This window comes from Gavia stellata, chromosome 6 (genome assembly GCF_030936135.1).
Source record: "Gavia stellata isolate bGavSte3 chromosome 6, bGavSte3.hap2, whole genome shotgun sequence".
Lineage (NCBI taxonomy): Eukaryota > Metazoa > Chordata > Aves > Gaviiformes > Gaviidae > Gavia > Gavia stellata.
In genome coordinates this window covers 37,586,977-37,604,290 of record NC_082599.1, presented here as the reverse complement: position 1 = coordinate 37,604,290, position 17,314 = coordinate 37,586,977, and the positions used below count along the sequence as shown (strand labels likewise).

The window sequence follows — 17,314 nt, the reverse complement described above, 5'->3', positions numbered from 1 at the left end:
TCTGCGCCCGAGGCCAAGTCATGCTTGCTAAATATTGCTGACCACTTTTTCTTTTATGGCTTTCATGTCACTTAGCTATTGAAAGTAAGATGGATTTGTACCATTTCTTCACCCTGCTCTGCTCTCCCCACACCCCAGGTCTGCCCGGAGAGGCCATTGGAGGAAGAGCGCCACGTGACAGAGGGGTGCCAATGTTATTCTCCAGGGGTGTCAAGACCCTGTCAGTTTGCGAAATAAATATTGGGAAACAACGAAATGCAAAAAGCGACCTACTACGACAGCTCTGCAATCTATGGTGCCTACCCCTACCAAGGAGCAAATGGTTTCACTTATAATGCGAGTCAGCAGCAATATCCTCCATCTTCATCACTTGTGGAAACTGAGTACCACCGCCCCGCGTGCTCCCTCCAGTCCCCCGGCAGCGCCGTGTCCCACCACAAGGCCAATGACATCAGTGAGAGTTGCATGAGGACCCTCCCCAGCCAGCCTCTCCAGCCCCCCAGCCTTGCCGACCCGCAGGCCCCGCCGCAGCCGCCTCCGGCCCAGCAGGCACAACCTCCACCTCCGTCCTCCGCCTCACCATCTCAAAATGCCAGCAGCAACCCTGCCCCGGCCAACCCCACCAAGAGCCCGGCTCTTAACTCACCCACCATGTCCAAACAGATATTCCCATGGATGAAAGAGTCTCGGCAAAACACAAAGCAGAAAAACAGCAGTTCCAGTTCAGGTATGAAACACGCTCCCCCCTATTCCTGGGTACCCCGGGGCTGGCCACACATCCGGCAGGGAGGAGGGCAGCTCTGCCCACCTTCACTTTGGGGAGGGGAGGGAGGGGGCTTTTTTCCTCTCCAAGTTGACCCCCTCGAGCTTTTGGAAAGGGGTTGCCACCACTCACAAGGGAAGCTCAGTGAACAAACCACCCCCTGCAAAACTTTCCCAGCCTTGCAGCATGGGTCCGAAGTGATTTTGTTTCCTAGTGGCTAAACCACTTGTGCCCTCCTGCATCTATCACATTTCCGAGGTAATCCCCCCTCCAGTAAATCATGTCAGTGCGGAGCAGCCCAGGCCTTAAGCCAGAGGCCTGTCCCGAGTACTTTGCTGGCATGGTGCTGTTAGATTAATAAGACAGTGACCTGTCTCTGCTGAAGTGTAACAGGAATAAAATAGCTCATAATCACGTGCAGGCAGGATCAATGCCCTGCGTGCAGTCACAACCTCTTCCTATTTTAACAAGCTGATTGGCAAAGTTACAAGCCTGGTAAACAACAATCATTCTGGAGTGCCATAAACTTCAGCCCATAAAATATTATTTGAGGGTTGGAAGTGCGTATTAACGCTTTTATTACTCGAGGAAACCCAAATCGATAACAACAGCGCTAGCTCCAATGCCCAGGAGTTGGGCTTATATTAACGTCTTCCTCTTTTTCTCTTAAATGTGCCTTGGAAATAGAGTCCAGAACTTTATCAAATATCTTTGCCAGTCTGCTTTTTAAGGCCCTGGTAGCACTGCTGTTTACAGCTTTCCATATCATGTATCGATTTTATTAAAAAGCAGTAACATTTAAATAAGTCCGTATGCCTATACGTAAGCCTAGCCGCTGTATGTTCTTATGTATATTATACTCCCCAATCACTACCATATGTTTATCCTGTACGCTAGATGTGATAGAGACACTATACTGTCAATTCTGTGCTTATATGTTATATAATGTTATATTGTAGATACCTAACTTTCAGGCATCTCTAGCTGATGTACCAGGGTTTTCAGAGAAAGAGGGCTGCAGGTCTTTACAGCAATGGAGAACAGCTAGTTCTTGAAGACCCACTATGTTAGGCAGAGCCATAGGTTCACTTTCAGAGTTTCTAAACCCCGCTGTGTTTCCCTGAACCTTTCTTAGTCCTTTATGCAAAGCTCAAGATATGTTGTATGCTGTCATTCTTAGAGGAAGCAAGTATAGTCATATAGTGACACTAACGAGGTGAAGGAAGTCTACTGAGGCTTGTAGCTTGGCACGACTGAGCTCATGCCATGGGGGAGTACTTGTTGCACACATGGGCGTCCATCTTGCGTCCGAGAGCTGGACTCTCCAGGTGCTGGTGTTGTTGGCCGTTGTCTCTGGTTGCTGTGTCTGGGTTTGCCATGCTGATTGTGTTCTTTGTGTGATTTACATAGGTGAGAGTTGTGCTGGTGATAAAAGCCCTCCGGGGCAAGCCTCCTCTAAGCGAGCCCGTACAGCTTACACAAGTGCCCAGCTGGTAGAACTGGAAAAGGAGTTCCACTTCAATAGGTACCTTTGCAGGCCACGAAGGGTAGAGATGGCTAATTTGCTCAATCTCACAGAAAGACAGATCAAAATCTGGTTTCAGAACCGCAGAATGAAATACAAAAAGGATCAAAAGGGCAAGGGCATGATGACCTCTTCAGGAGGACAGTCCCCAAGCAGAAGCCCTGTCCCTCCAGCTGCTGGGGGATATCTAAACTCTATGCATTCTTTAGTAAACAGTGTCCCCTACGAGCCCCAGTCGCCTCCGCCATTTAACAAGCCTCATCAAAACAACTATGGCATCCCTGCATCGTATACCGCTCCTCTTAATAATTGCCCACCTCCTCAAAAGAGATACACGGGGACAGCAGCTGTGACACCTGAATACGATACTCATCCTCTTCAAGGCAACGGTTATGGGAATCCACATATACAGGGAAGCCCCGTCTATGTAGGGGGCAACTACGTGGAGACCATGACCAATTCTGGGCCTTCCATCTTTGGTCTGACTCATCTCCCTCATCCTCCCTCTGCCAACATGGACTACAGTGGGGCTGGGCCAATGGCCAACAATCACCACCATGGACCTTGCGATCCGCACCCAACATACACAGACCTTACCGCTCACCATCCTTCTCAGGGAAGAATTCAGGAAGCGCCCAAACTCACCCATCTGTAAGAGACAGGAGTCGCTAAGTGGAACACCAAGCCCCCAACTTTTGGAAAGTACTCACCCTTTCCCTTCTCTCTGTCCCCCTCCCCCCCATGTGCCCTCCCTTCCCCTTCTCATTTCTTCTGTTCGTTTTGGTTTGTTTTGTTTCCTTTGGTAAAAGCGTTTTCTAGTTTATGTGACGTAGCAATATTTGTTGCTTGAATTGCTCTATAGTTTCACTAGTGGATATTTATCTTCTTGAACTGTAGCCTTGTGTCTCACTTTGGGAGTATGCAGAGGCTTTATACTTTACCTTCTACACTTTTATCAAAACAGGGTATATGAACAAATTTTCTATAAAAGGAATTCTTAAATGTGAATTTGTTCGTACATGATTGATCCCACGGGGAAGCAATTTTTTTTATTGCACTTCTTTTAAATAGCGAGAAAGACATCAAAAGCGCTTGGACAGGGACTCCCTGGACAATTATTAATACGTGTAAGTCTTTCAATGTGTGTATGCTGGTGAACATTCAGATTTATTTATATTTTTTTTTTTGCAAACATTGAATAATCTAAGTGTTTAAAATTTTATTTATCCCCATTTGTTTCATATTTATATATATATAAAAAATCTGTACCCTGAGTATTCAGGAAGTATTTACCTGGCCATATGTTAGATGGCATATCGGCACGCGTAGGAAATATCATTTGAAAGGAAACTATAACTCCTTTTACTAAAAATGGTGATAACGGTGATGATGACGATGCAATAAAATCTGGGAAAAAAGATCACGGTTTGAATACTTTATGCTTGTAACATCCAGCTAGACAGAAAGCGTGTGAAGCTGAAAAGGCTAGATTTGTTTTGAAAGTTATACATTCCTTGCTGCTCACGTTCTGAAAAAAAGTAATAAAGTTTTTATTCTGAATAATAAAGAGTTAAGAACATGTTCTTCGCAGCGCAAGGGAAGGGAGAGCCCTTCATGACGTGGGGAGCTGGGAAACTCGTCTGTAAGCTCACACGAGGATCCGCTCGCCCACCCGAAGGGCTCCGCGACGCCTTTTCAGCATTTCATAGGCAGGGAGAGGGTTTTTTTTTTACTTCCAGCGGGGTTTCACGGCCCGCGGCGGCGGCCGCCTCCTCCCGCGCCCGCTGCGCGGTGCCCTCCCGGGGCTCCGGTGGGGGACCGGCCGCGGAGCAGCGCGGGGAGCGTGCCCTGCCTCCCGGGCAGGCCAGCCGGGGGGGGGTGTGTGTGTGTGTGTGTCCGGGTGTGTGTCCGAGTGTGTGTGTGAAGCACATGGGAGCAGAGCTCGGGATAAAGCCCCGCGTGGGTGCGGGCGCGGAGGGGCCGCTCGTCCCCGGGCTCGCCCGCTGGGGAAGGAGGGGAGCCGGGCGGCGGGCGGCTGCCGAGCCCCGCCGGCACTTGGGAGCAAGGGTGGTAGAGCAGGGCCCCGGCCAGACCCCAAACGCGGCGGGGGGGTGGATGCCGAGCGCTGCCGCCTCCGGACGCGGCTCCTTCCACCCGCGCCGCCGTATTTTCCCTTTTCCTTAAAGAAGTGGATTTTATCTTTCATCTTTTTTTTTTTTTTTAATTACTTTTTAAAATTTCATTTTGGGGTTGTTTCATTTTTGCTGAGCCGCCTTCCCTCGCCACCGCAGCCTGGAGCTGTGGGGGAGGGGAGCCTTGTGTTCCCTCTCTTCCTGCGGGGGTGTGGATGTGTGTGTCTGCGTGTGTGTGGTGGTGGTGGTGGGGGGGGGCACACGGTACCGCAGAAGGGCCACTGTCCCGGCCCCAAACGGGCACCCGCGGGGGTCACGGTCCGAATCATCTCGAGGAGGAAGGCAGAAACCCGCAAGCGTGTGCTTAAATCCGATTTTTCTTCCTTTCAGGCGAAATGTCCGTAATTTTTAGATTGAAACTTGAAAGATAAATCAAAACGGACCTTAATAGACTAGGTAAAATATACCCCTGCACGTTTATAAAGACATATTCCTATGCTGTGTAGATAATAACGCACGCTGTTCACCATCTGTATCTTTTAGAGCACAGAAAAAAATGTCGCCATTTTGGTCTCATGCTGAAATATTATTAATCTTTGGGCTTTATCTTGTTCCCAGAACCATCCTTGCCTGATGCTGAAACATTGCCATGCATCCATGAATCTATATAGAGCTTTTCTGCATAAATAGATAAAGCATGCTCAGCCGAAGAAAGGGATTGCAAATATATTTATACCGTGCTGTTTATTGCATATATAGATATGTAACCGTGGAAGGAAAGGTTACGTAGTCTGAGATTTTTTATTGAAACCTGACTATTACCCAATACAGACCAACGACTGATTGTTATTTTGTAGGCAAAGGAAACATTTTTGCACCATCGCAAGACATTCCTCGTTTCGAATGAGCGCCCGTATAAAATTCAAGCCGGCCCCCCACCCCTCGGATCAGTTAGATTAGATACAACAAAAGGTAACGGTACAGTCGGTGAGTCTTACTGCGTGGCTCCTTTAGCGCCACGAATTACATTTAGGAAAACGTTCAAAGAGAAAGAATTTGGCGTTTCACCCCCCTCCCACTCCGAAGAAAGAAAAATACAGGCGATTTTGCCCCCTTCTTTCCAGAAACCGTACTCAACCCCTTCTTCGGAGCCTGTAGGTTGCAAATAAGAATTTGTATTTTTGCATTTAAGATTCTCCCCATTAAAAGATCCCTCTGGAGGCAGAAGTAATTGATTTGCCCAAGAATTTCGCGTTCCCTCTCCAAAGGTTTTGTTCCAGGTGGTTTTTGTATTAGGCTGACCACAAGAAACAAATGTGCAGAATAGAGACACCCACACAGGTTTTACTCACAAAGCCTGGTTAAAGTACAAACCTCTCTCTTTATTATTTGTCATCCTGCTGTTAATCCCAATATTTTCCAGAGGGGGAAAAAAAAAAAAAAAAAAAAGAAATTAAAGAAAAGAAAAAGAAAAGCCCGACCCCAAGGTAGGCACTGAGAAGCAAAATAAAACCGGACTTTTCCCACAAGCAGCCCAGTCCTCTGCCAGCATATTTTAAAAGCAGCTTTTTTCCTTGTTTACTTGCGTTTCTTACTCTGCCTCTTTTCTCGGCCACATTTGATCTTGGAAAGAGCAAGAAGCTTTAAATGTGTTCTTAAGGGCCAGTAGCTGTCAAACCTTTTGGCGGCCAAGATTGATCGCGCGCAGACACCACCAGAGCTTTGTTTGGACTAAAAGCAAGAAAATTAAACCCCTTGCATTTTCCAACAGCATCGATATTTGTAAGGCATCCCTTCTGAGGGATTAAATGACAAGTCTCGTTCTATATTTTATTTAAACAAGCAACCACCAAAAAGCCCATTTAAAGCCTCCCGGCCCCTCCCCTCCCCCTCTCTCCAATGCCTTCGCAGATATGCTACATCTTGTGGGTCCATTAACTTAAAACCGATTTTTTAAATGCACTTCGTGCAGTCTGGACGCAGACTGATCCGCTGAGTGCTTGGGGTCTTGTGGGGTTTTTTTCTCCTTCTTTTTCTTCCACTTCTTCTTCTTCTTCTTTTTTTTTTTTTTTTTTTTTTTTTTTTTAATTACGAAGACGCTTGCCGACCCCTTTTTGGCAACTCCGAAAATAAAGCGAGACGGCACAGCATCGCGCTGGCGATGGTCCCTGGCTCCTCGAGGACGCGGAGAGAGGCTCGGAAGCGCCTTCCCCCCCGGCCCCCCGGCGCACCCCACCCCGCCGGGCACCCCGGGCTCCGCGGGAAGGCAAGCCCCGTCCGGGCTGCCCAGGGCGGCTGTGACCATAGGATCCATCAGGCTGGTGATTGTGGCCATCATTGTCATCGCTCTCCCTCTCGCCTCAGTCTGGTTGGAAAATTGTGCCCAAAGCATCCAAACTCGGGACTTGCCTCGACCTAGCAGGGGCGACTGGAGCCGGCGGCGGCGAGAGCCAAGCGTCGGAGGCGAGTGCCGTCTCTCAAGTCATAACCCCGCAGCATTTTCGCTCTGCCTGGCCCCGTGAAAACAAACCCGCTACCAGCCCATATATTTCCTGGTAATCGAAAATACTCACCAGACCCAGCCTACTACGGTTATTAAGCAAATTATGCCAGCAGACGGGAGTATCGTTTGCAAGCTAAGGCACAGGATTTGGGTTTTTTTTTAAAGAGGCAACAGCCAGACGCGTTTGCAGCCTCGCGATTTGGCTCGCCCAGAGAGGTACTCCTAGGGTTATGTTTTACGGTCCAATCCCGGGAAGCCAACTGGAGAGGGAAGTCATGAAGCACAAGGGCTGCTGCCTATGTGACTCTTTCCCTAGAAGCAAGGTTGCTGAGGAAGATCCTGTTAAACAATGGCTCGGCACCGGCGGCCAATTGTTCTCCGTACTGTACACCCGATAGTCACCAAAAAAAAAAAAAAAAGAAAAAAAGTAGGAAAAGAAAGGGGACAAAAAGGAAAAAAAAAGAAAAAAGAAAGAAAAAAAGAAAAAACCCAAACAAGGAAAAAAAAAAAAGGAAATAAAAGGGAGCCCGTCGAGGCTGCGTCGGGAAGGAGACACTAGTTTTGGAGGAAGTGCTATTCCTAGGAAAAAATCAAGACCCTCTGCTTCAGACTCCTGCCTGGGTGCAACTTCTTATGCGGGGGCCTGGCGGTGTCAAAACTTTGAAGATTAATGGATTACTTTGTTAATGACTCAAGGCGTCAGATCGAGGTGCTTAAATGATTTGTGAGGTGCAAAGCGTTTTCCTGACAGTCCCAAACAATGAGAGAGGAGTGTGCGGGTGGAGGCGAGGGAGGCAGCAGGCTGCAGGACAAGCAGCCACACACACACTCTCGCACACGCTCACACACACACACTCGCAGCCTCTCGCACCAACATATCCACGCACCCGCACCCTGCCCCCCACCCCCGACGATTTCGGATTGGGACGCCGAGGGGATAGATACCCGAGATATCATTTCCCTCTTTAAAAAAAGTGTAAATAAAGCCTTTCTGGCCCCCAATGAGGCGTTCCTTCCCGACTTTTTTGGATCAATCAAACAGACAGTGGCTTCTTTTGATTAAAGCCCAAATTGTCATTGGGCAGAGGCAATCATGTGACAGCCAATTCGGTCCAATTTCAACCTTGTCTCCATGAATTCAATAGTTTAATAGTAGCACGGTCCCCATACGGCTGTAATCAGTGAATTAGAAAAAAAACACCCCACCAGCGATCTTCTATGCTATATTTTTTTCTCCTCTCTCTCCTTTTTCCTGGGCCTTCCCCCCCCCGAGCCCCCTGAATCCGAGGGAACTTTTTCTCCGCGGGGGCTGCCAGTTGAAGGCCATGAATTTCGCATTTGAGCGAGAGATCGGTTTTATCAATAGCCAGCCATCGCTTGCTGAGTGCCTGACATCTTTTCCCCCTGTCGGTGATACATTTCAAAGTTCATCAATCAAGAACTCGACGCTTTCACACTCGACACTGATTCCTCCTCCTTTCGAGCAGACCATCCCCAGCCTGAACCCCGGCAGCCACCCTCGCCACAGCGGCGGCGGTCGCCCCAAGGCGAGCCCCCGCGGCCGCAGCGGCAGCCCGGGCCCCGCCGGCGCCCCGCCGCCGCCGGAGTACCCCTGGATGAAAGAGAAAAAGGCGTCCAAGCGATCCGCGCTGCCGCCCGCCTCGGCCTCCGCCTCAGCCGCTGGACCTGCCTGCCTCAGCCACAAAGGTCAGTCCAAAGACTTGCCGCCGGCCCCGCCGGGCCGCTTTTTTGGCTGCCCGCATCCCCCCGGCTTCGCGGGGGGACGAGGCGGAGGGGCGGGCGGGCGGGGAGGACGGCGCTGGCGGGGCTCTCTGGAAACCCAAACTTTCCCCGAACTTGCCTAATGCGGGATGATTTATTTGAGTTGGAGCTGACCTCTCTTGTCTCGCCGTCCTAGAGTTAGGATATTTGACAGTAATGAAGAGTGATAGATTGCTCCCGCTCAGCTAAGCAGCTGATGCATTAATTATAAATTGCGGTATGGCTAATATAAAGTTTGCGCTGGTGTGGGGAGGTTGGGGAGCTGGAGGCAGTGATTTTGCGGAGGTGGCCGAGGGGCAGGCAGCACTGGGCGCTCAGCAGTGCAACACAATGGGTTTACTGCATCCGAAGGCGGCCATTTTGTTGCAGTTGCTATTTTATGCTATATGGACATATAGATACAGACACGTACGTGCAGAGAGAGCACTGCCCCCCCCCCCCCGCCCCCCCCCCGGGATGCGATGTGCTCGGGTGCTGAAATTCAGTCCCTGCATTTATCTGTTTTGTGTGTGCGTGCGTGTGGTTTTGCTTTCGCTGTTCTGGCGGTGGTGCTTTGGGGTGCGTGTGGTGGTGGTGTTTTTCTTTTTTCTTTTTTTCTTTTTTAACAGACCCCCTTGAAATCCCCGATAGCGGTAGCGGTGGATCTAGGCGGCTGAGGACGGCTTACACCAACACCCAGCTTTTGGAGCTAGAGAAAGAATTTCATTTCAACAAGTATCTCTGTAGACCAAGGAGGGTTGAGATTGCAGCCTTGCTGGATCTGACTGAAAGACAAGTCAAAGTCTGGTTCCAGAACAGGAGGATGAAGCACAAGAGGCAGACACAGTGCAAGGAGAACCAAAACAGCGAGGGGAAATTTAAGAGCCTAGAGGACGCCGAGAAAGCGGCGGAGGAGGAGGAGGAGGAGAAATCCCTCTTCGAGCAAGCCCTCAGCAACGTCTCCGGCGCTCTCTTGGAGCGGGAAGGCTACGCTTTCCAGCAGAATGCCCTCTCCCAGCAGCAGGCGCAGAATGCGCACAATGGCGAGTCCCAAACTTTCCCCGTTTCGCCTCTAACGAGCAATGAGAAAAATCTGAAACATTTTCAACATCAGTCACCCACTGTTCAAAACTGCCTCTCAACAATGGCCCAGAACTGTGCAGCTGGCCTGAACAATGACAGTCCTGAGGCCCTAGATGTCCCTTCTTTACAGGACTTTAACGTTTTCTCCACAGATTCCTGCCTACAGCTTTCAGATGCAGTTTCCCCCAGTTTGCCAGGATCTCTGGACAGTCCCGTAGATATTTCTGCTGACAGTTTTGACTTTTTTACAGACACACTCACTACAATTGACTTGCAGCATCTGAATTACTGAGAAATTAAAGACGTCCTCTCCAAGGGTCCTGCTTTCTCCTCCTCATTCTCCTTCTTTATTTTTCCCGTGAATTAATTTTATTTTTGTTTTCCTCCCTCTTCCTGGTCAGTATTTTCTGTTTATTACCTCCCTCTGCTGTGCCATTTTGCCGTTTCTTACGAAGTTTTAGTTGTGTTCAATTTTAACCTAGCCACATTCTAGGTCCTTCTATGAAAGCAATATATGAGGTCTGTAAGAAAGTGATCATATAGGAATTGTATCTTCACTTTCTTTTTATTTTTGTATTGCATTAGGATGCGTTGTCATAAGTATTTTTGGTAGAATAAATTCTTGTTTGCTACAAGGAGCTTTCTCTTTTTTCTTTCTCTTTCTCTCTCTCTCTTTCTCTCTTCTTTCAAGGCTGATAACATAACGGGTATTTCTCCCCCTCCCTTCTACTCTTAATTTACTAACAATCAAAATCCAACACTCTGACTACGAGCTCTCCCCTTTGGGCAATTTAGGACATTCATTCGAGAGGAAAAACACGTTCAAATTCTTTATTGCAAGGGTTCTCACAAGGAAAAAAAAAAAAACAAACCAAAGAAACTAAAACCGTTCACAGCTTTGAAGGAGACCTCTTCCTTTTAACGTATAAATGTAGCATCTTATCTCCATGAGGATACAAAGCTTGGAAATGCTGATCTGTAACAAAAGCATGAACGAGCACTTTCTCTGTTACAAGCAAAACGTAAGAGAGACTCAGTAGGATAGGCGTCTCCTGCAGAAGCTAGCCTGTTACATACACGAAAGGCTTTTTTGGGAAATAATCCTGTTTTTCTAGAAAGCAGTGCTTAGCAGCCAGCAAGCTGTTTCAGGAAGCGTATCTTAAAAAATATCAGAGCTCACAGAGAGTGCACTTGGTTTCTTCTCACATGCTGAAGCGGTCCGAGAAATCAGCCCTGGAAGGAGAGGAAATGGAGAAGTTAGTGCCCGTAAAATGAAAAGGGTGTCAGAAACGGGGGCGGGGGGGGGTGGGGGGGGGGGGAAGGCGTTTAGGGAGGAATCAGGCCCTCCACTCGGTCCTTTGGAGGGGCGGTGCGGGGGCACAGCCGAAGCTATTTTTCTGTTTAAACCTTCTTGCGGGGTGAAGGACTGATAATGAAAAGGGGAAACTCTGACTTTAAAGCTACAATTTCCTCGGGGGTCCCCACTCTCTGCTGGCGGCAGCAAAGATGGGCTTTCGGAAATCTCCACCAAATTGCCTGCCACCGGGCCAGCGGCGTTGCCGGACCCCAAAGCGGAGGGTGACCCCCGTCCTTCGGGCTAAAACCGAGCAACAGATGCCAGCGGGGCTCTGCCGCTCCGGGGCCCGGGCATCCCGGGCGGGTGCGATCGCGGCTCCCTGTGTGCGTGTGAGTGTGAGTGTGTCTGAGTGCGTGTGAGCGTGTGGTTGCATTAGACAGGCGAGTGGGGCTTGAGCGGGGGTTTGTGGCCGGGGCTCTGCTGCCTGTCCATGCGAGGAGTGTTGTCTCCCAGCTCTGCAACACGTTGTGGAGCTGGGATGCGTGGGTTATAGCTGGAAGGGCTGAACGCAATTCTTCCGAAAGTCATAAATCAAACTCTTTCTATGAATGAGAATGTCATCAAAGAGATCAATTGCAGGAACACATGCACAAATAAAAATCCTCTTACGTATTTGCCGGGGCTGGGGATCCCCGTCTAAAACCATTAAGTGAGAAGGCGTTTAGTCATAATTCATTTTTATTGCTCTTTTAAAACAACAGCTTGGCTGAGCTGTGGACGCGGCGAAACCTCGGCCCTGCTTCTTGTCCTTCTCTCTGCTCCAGCCCTGTCCCTGAGGAAAGCGAGCAGCCTCACCGGCATTTTAACTCCTCTGCCACTGGGTTTAATTGGACTGCAACGTGCACGTACGGGTTGGGGTTTCTTTTGTGCCCGGACTTCTGGATGCTGACAACGCTTTTAAAAAAAAAAAAAAAAAAAGGAAAATACGCTACAAGATTTAAACTTCCTGCAAACTCTATTTAAACAAATGGGGGGGTTCAGCGAGCAGGAGTCGCCTCCGAGTCTCCCGGTGAGCCCTGGGGCCACAGCGGGCGCACACTCCCACGGAAAAGCCTAAAGCGCCGGGATCGCCCCCTCGGCCCCACTCCCGGGGCAGGAAACGCGGAGCGGAGCCGCGGAGGGGCCGGGCCGGCCTGCGGGCAGAGGGAAGGGGCGGCAGCTCCCCTCGCTTGGCCGCGGAGGGGGGGGGGGGGCTGTTCCTCTCTGCTCCGGCCCTTCTCATGGTGTTGCTCCCCACGCACAGTACAGGCAGCAAACCCCCAAAGCCCCGCCAGAGAGACAATGCAACAAAAGAGACAATGGCACGAAAAAGGGAGAGAAAAAAAGGATTTCAGGATGCTGGAGACTGTAAGAGAGGTGCTGTGATTCGGCGGAATTTACGGGTAAACCGGATCTATTTATAGTAAAATATACATTTTTCTTGGCTGGCTGAAAAAGCACTGAAAACATGCCAGCCCTTTTATTAGTGAACAGTCCCAGCGGCCTGCCTTTTTTCTCTGCCTTATGCAGTATTTATCACAACTGGTTTACAAGAATGCAATAAATGTGTTTACAGCTGTAACCATAGCCAAAATTGGTGCAGTATAATGCCATAAATGCCTCTGGAGTGTTGTTGCGCTTGTCCTCCACCCCGCCTCCCTGGAGTTTAAGAAACTGAACCCTTCCAGAAGGCCCTTAACCATCCGTGCCTGCGTAGTAAATCAGAACAAATAGAAATGCTGAAGGCATACGGATAGACGCGTGGTGGAGAGAGCAGCCCTCTCCAGGTTTTGGCTGGCAGTAGAGAGGGCATGGACGTGGCACAGGAGAACTTTGCACCTAGGAGAGGATCTTGTAGTGCATGTGGAAGGGAGGAGCTTGAGGGTTTGTGTGTGTGTGTTCGTGAGCAGGGAGAGGTGGAGGGCTAGAAGAGCCTTTTGGATTTCAAAACAAGCAAGAACCAAGCGTGAGAACAGAGGGACGTAGTAGCCGGCTGGAAATGCACCTGCAGAAATAGAGGGGGCAGCCCCTCCTGGGGCTGATGGCAGGGGACATGAATTTCCATTCATCTATCCCCCACGTTAACGTTTCGCAGGACGCCTCTTTGAAGCGTGTTGGTGCTGTCCTCTTTCCCTGCGAACGGCTGGGTGGCCCGGGACGGACGGGTGCCCGGCCTTTACCTTCCTTTTCCTTTTCCGCATACGTAAACCGAATATGAGGTCGCAACCCACATCCCACCGCCCTCCCTCCTTCTCTATCCACGGACGCTTTTTTTTTCCGTGGGGGTGGGGAGGGGTAGGTTTGTGTCGGTGCTTAGCGCGGTTCCCAAGGGTCCTGGGGCCGCCTCTGCCACTGGCCATCTGCCACCTCCCGCCACTGCCGGCCCGGGTGGCGGAGCGCAGGGACAAAGAGGCCCGGGCGGCGGGCCCTGCGCCTCCCGCCGCTCCTCTGCCCCTGCCCCGAGCCGCCTCCCCGGGCCGCCGAGCTGCGACCCGCGGCACCCCGAGCGGCATTGCCCCCGCCCGGTCCCAGGGCGGGCGGGCGGCAGCGGCGCCGCGGGGACCCAGCAGATGGGCTGCGGACCCCGCGGGCCCCCGCCCCATCATCCGTCCCCCTGTCCCCAGCTCCTCCTCCCCTACCCCAACCCCGCGCTGGCGCGGGTGAGCCCGGCGGAGGTGCGGGGGGGAGCAGGGATGCGGGCCAGGGGGAGGCCGGTGGGCCCGGGAGAGCACAATGGCCGTCAGTCCCAAAGGCGGCTCATTTCCATGTTAATGTCCGCGGCCGCCTGGTGATGCGGCTGGACAAGCCCCTTTAACTCTTGGCGTCGCGTCGCGCTGGGACTGCGGCAGGGCAGGAGCAGCGAGATCCCTCGGCCCCGTCCCCATCCCATCTCCATCCCCATCCCATCCCCATCCATATCCTCGGCCCCATCCCTATTCTCCGCTTTATCTTCATCCCCGTCCCTATGTCCATCCCCGTTCCCATAGCAGTCCCCAGCCACATCCACGGTCCCATCCTCATCCCCGTCCCCAGGGCTGATGCTCTCAGCACTGCACCCTCCCCCCTCCCCCCCGTACCGTGGATCCAGCAGCCCCCCCCCCCCCGCGGCCCCGGCCGGGGGATGGGGGCGGGCGGAGGTGCCCAGCGCCGGCCTGACAGCGCCGACAGCAGGGGAGGCGGCGGGGCACCCTCGCTGCAGCAGCACTCACCCTGGAGGGGACGGCCGGTGGGGTCCGCGGGCCGGGCGCAACCGCCGGGTCTCTTCTGTCTTCCCCTCTCAGCCGGCGGGAGGGACCCCGGCGGCGGCGGCGAGACAGCCCGGCCCGGCTCCACCCCCCCCAGCCCCCCGGGGGGCCGCCGCCGCCGCCCTGCCCCGCGGTGCCGCGCCGCGCCGTGCCGCGCCGTCGGAGCGCTCGGCGTTTAAATGCCCCCGACGCGGCGATCTATCAGCGGCAGGAGCCGGGAAAGTCCCGCAGGCGCCGCAGCCATTGGCTGCCGCCCCCCACGTGCCTGCCCGCTGCCTGTACCTTCGTGTCATTTTCCTGCCGGCCCCATGGAGGAAGTGGGAAAGTTGGCGCGGCCCCGCCGGACGCTGAAGACCCGGTGGCGGCGTGACAGAGGCACGCGGCGAGGATGAGCTCCTTCCTCGAGTACCCCGTCCTCGGCGGCGAGGCGGGGGGCTGCGCCGCCCGCGCCTACCACCCCGACCACGGGATTACAACTTTCCAGCCCTGCGCCGTCAGCGCCGGCAGCTGCAGCGGGGAGGACCGCTTCCTCGCGGGCCGCGGGGTGCCCATCAGCCCCCACCGCCACCACCACCACCACCCCCCGGCCCAGCCCGCCGCCTACCAGCACCACGGCGGCCTGGGGGTGTCCTACGCGCACCCGGGCTGCGGCCCGACCTACGGCGCGCAGGGCTTCGGACCGGCGTACGGCCCCTACCCCCTCGGGCAGGACGCGGAGCTGGGGGGCGGCTTCCCCCCCTGCGCCCCCGCCGTGTACTCGGGGAGCATCTCCTCCTCCGCCGCCGCCCAGCACCCGCACCCGCACCAGGGCTACGCCGGGGGTCCCGCTCAGTACGCGCCTCCCCCCTACGGGCAGGAGCAGCAGAGCCTGCCCCTGGGCACTTACAACCATGCCCTGTCTCCCCTCCACGCCGGCCACCGGGAAAACGCCCGCTCCCCCTCCGCCGAGACCTCGCCGCCGGCGCAAACCTTCGACTGGATGAAAGTGAAAAGAAACCCACCCAAAACAGGTCAGTGGCCGGCGGGAGGGCCGGGGCGGGGGCCGCTCCTCTCTCTCTCTCTCTCTCTCTGCCGTGGGTGCGGGGAAAGCAGCGCGGTGCCCCGCGGGGCGCTGGGCAGGTAAGGCGGCCCGCACCTCTGGGAGAAGCCGCAGCCGTCTGCCCGCGGCGCTGGAAGCCAGCGCCGCTTATGCCTGACTCCCCCTCTCCGCCTCTCCCGCGGTCATATTTCTTGTAATTCATAAACCACTTATCAAGTTTCCTCTGACACTAGAGGCTGACTCCGGTTTAGCACCTCGCACTCCATCACTCACTCTGCCGGGGCTTCCCTCTTATCCTAAGAAGTTCTTGCTCCCTATCGCTTAGCCGGTGTGGACATATTGATTACGTCGCCTATAAATCATTTGCGCTCACTTACCGCTGCATGTCCCCTCGCAGGCAAGGCTGGCGAGTACGGCTTCGTGGGGCAGCCCAACACCGTCAGAACTAACTTCACCACCAAGCAGCTCACCGAGCTGGAGAAGGAGTTTCACTTCAACAAGTACCTGACCAGGGCCAGGCGGGTGGAAATCGCCGCCTCCCTCCAGCTCAACGAGACGCAGGTGAAGATCTGGTTCCAGAACCGGCGGATGAAGCAAAAGAAACGGGAGAAAGAGGGGCTGCTGCCCATCTCCCCCGCCACCCCCACGGGCTGCGAGGAGAAGGCGGAGGACTCCTCGGAGAAGTCCTGCTCGTCGCCCTGCAGCGCCTCGCCCGCCTCCTCCGCCTCGGACACGCTCGCTGCCTCCAACTGAGACCCGGCGCGCCCCGACGGGCGCCCTTCGCGACGCCCCCGCCAGCGCAGCTCGCGTCCGTTCACCGCGGTTATGTCGGTCCCTCGGTCGGTCCCTCGGTCGGTCGGTATCCCCGAGAGGTCCCGGCGCGCCGGCGCCCCCCGGCCCCGGGTGTGCCGGCTCCGCCGCCCGCTCGCCTCCCAGCCGCCGGGTCCCGGCGTCTTGGTGCCGAGAGATTTTCGTTCACCCCCGCGCCCCCCCAACCCTTTCTGCTGGAGGAGCTGTGTTGGCACACGCCTAAGGGTCTCCCTCCTCCGCTGCAAGGACGTTCCTCTGAGTTGCCCTGAGTGAAAGACAGGTTATCTAGGGTACATAACCTCACGAAGAGATGCACTATTGCAAGTGTTTACACGACTTATAGGACTTTCATCCCCTTAATTTAATGTATTCTTTGTTTGTGTCTATGAGTTTGTTGCTTGTAAATACTTTGTCCGAGAGATTTATCTTTTTACAGATTTTTCTAGAAATGACATTTCGATTATCAGGTTAAGCAGGGTGAGCGCATTCGCCAAACTGGATCCACTTTTATATTGGTAAAGCCGATGACCGTATCAAGTAAACGTCTTAAGCTCAAGCAGATACCTCAAAAAAGTAGCGCTATTTCTTTAAATGTGACAAACAATGCTTCAATTGCACTAGGTTTTGTAAACCTTACCCGGTGTGCTTGTCCCCCCGCCTTCTGTCCGTCCCTCCCCCCCTCCCCTGAAAGCTGTGCTGGATTATACTCAACCGAAGGGTATAACCGTCCAAAAGACCTCACCTCTTCCTATTTTCATATTAACCTTCCTTTAGACTCGATGTCTTTTCAGCCTACTCGTGAATGTGACGAATGGCCAAATGAATGTATAATTTCTGTGGTTGGTGTCTGGACCATTGCATGATGCACCGTGCTTTGCTGTACTGCGGGTACACTGAGTTCTATCAGTTGTCGTGTGTGAGCGAAACGTCCTCCTGATTTTCTGTACAATCATGAAAGGCTCTAGGGTTCCACCGGTGATGGAAGCCAGGGCAGGATTTACGGGTCCTTATAATGTCTGTAATAAATATATTCCACTTTCAGGTAGCCCTCGTCTGCCTACCTCTGCGTGACGTCAGCACTGAGCCACAGGCTGGCTTCAGCAGTTTGGTTTCCCCA

General features: G+C 53.2%; 3 protein-coding genes across 4 annotated transcripts; all 3 read left to right on the top strand.

Annotated features, from left to right (window-relative positions):
* The first annotated feature begins 255 nt into the window (after positions 1-255).
* HOXA3 (homeobox A3) lies at positions 256-2,943 on the top strand. Of its 2 annotated transcripts, none has more exons than XM_059818470.1 (2): positions 256-721; positions 2,174-2,943. In XM_059818470.1, exons 1-2 carry the CDS (start codon positions 256-258, stop codon positions 2,941-2,943), a joined length of 1,236 nt encoding a protein of 411 aa, XP_059674453.1. The 2 variants fall into 2 exon arrangements, with proteins under 2 accessions (XP_059674453.1, XP_009817563.2); XM_009819261.2 differs by having other exon boundaries at positions 256-727.
* Positions 2,944-8,248: 5,305 nt separating this feature from the next.
* Positions 8,249-10,059, top strand: HOXA2 (homeobox A2). The gene is made up of 2 exons (XM_059818631.1): positions 8,249-8,630; positions 9,314-10,059. The coding sequence occupies exons 1-2, from the start codon at positions 8,249-8,251 to the stop codon at positions 10,057-10,059; spliced, it is 1,128 nt and encodes a 375-aa protein (XP_059674614.1).
* A 4,671-nt stretch (positions 10,060-14,730) lies between these two features.
* On the top strand, positions 14,731-16,140 carry HOXA1 (homeobox A1). Its single transcript, XM_059818608.1, has 2 exons — positions 14,731-15,358; positions 15,785-16,140. The coding sequence occupies exons 1-2, from the start codon at positions 14,737-14,739 to the stop codon at positions 16,138-16,140; spliced, it is 978 nt and encodes a 325-aa protein (XP_059674591.1). The 5' UTR covers positions 14,731-14,736.
* Positions 16,141-17,314: the final 1,174 nt, after the last annotated feature.

Coding starts and splice junctions, on each gene's coding strand:
- HOXA2 (XM_059818631.1), top strand. CDS start 8,249: ATGAATTTCGCATTTGAGCGAGAGATCGGTTTTATCAATAGCCAGCCA. Junction 8,631..9,313: donor TGCCTGCCTCAGCCACAAAG/GTCAGTCCAAAG, acceptor CTTTTTTAACAG/ACCCCCTTGAAATCCCCGAT.
- HOXA1 (XM_059818608.1), top strand. CDS start 14,737: ATGAGCTCCTTCCTCGAGTACCCCGTCCTCGGCGGCGAGGCGGGGGGC. Junction 15,359..15,784: donor AAGAAACCCACCCAAAACAG/GTCAGTGGCCGG, acceptor GTCCCCTCGCAG/GCAAGGCTGGCGAGTACGGC.
- HOXA3 (XM_009819261.2), top strand. CDS start 256: ATGCAAAAAGCGACCTACTACGACAGCTCTGCAATCTATGGTGCCTAC. Junction 728..2,173: donor AAACAGCAGTTCCAGTTCAG/GTATGAAACACG, acceptor TGATTTACATAG/GTGAGAGTTGTGCTGGTGAT.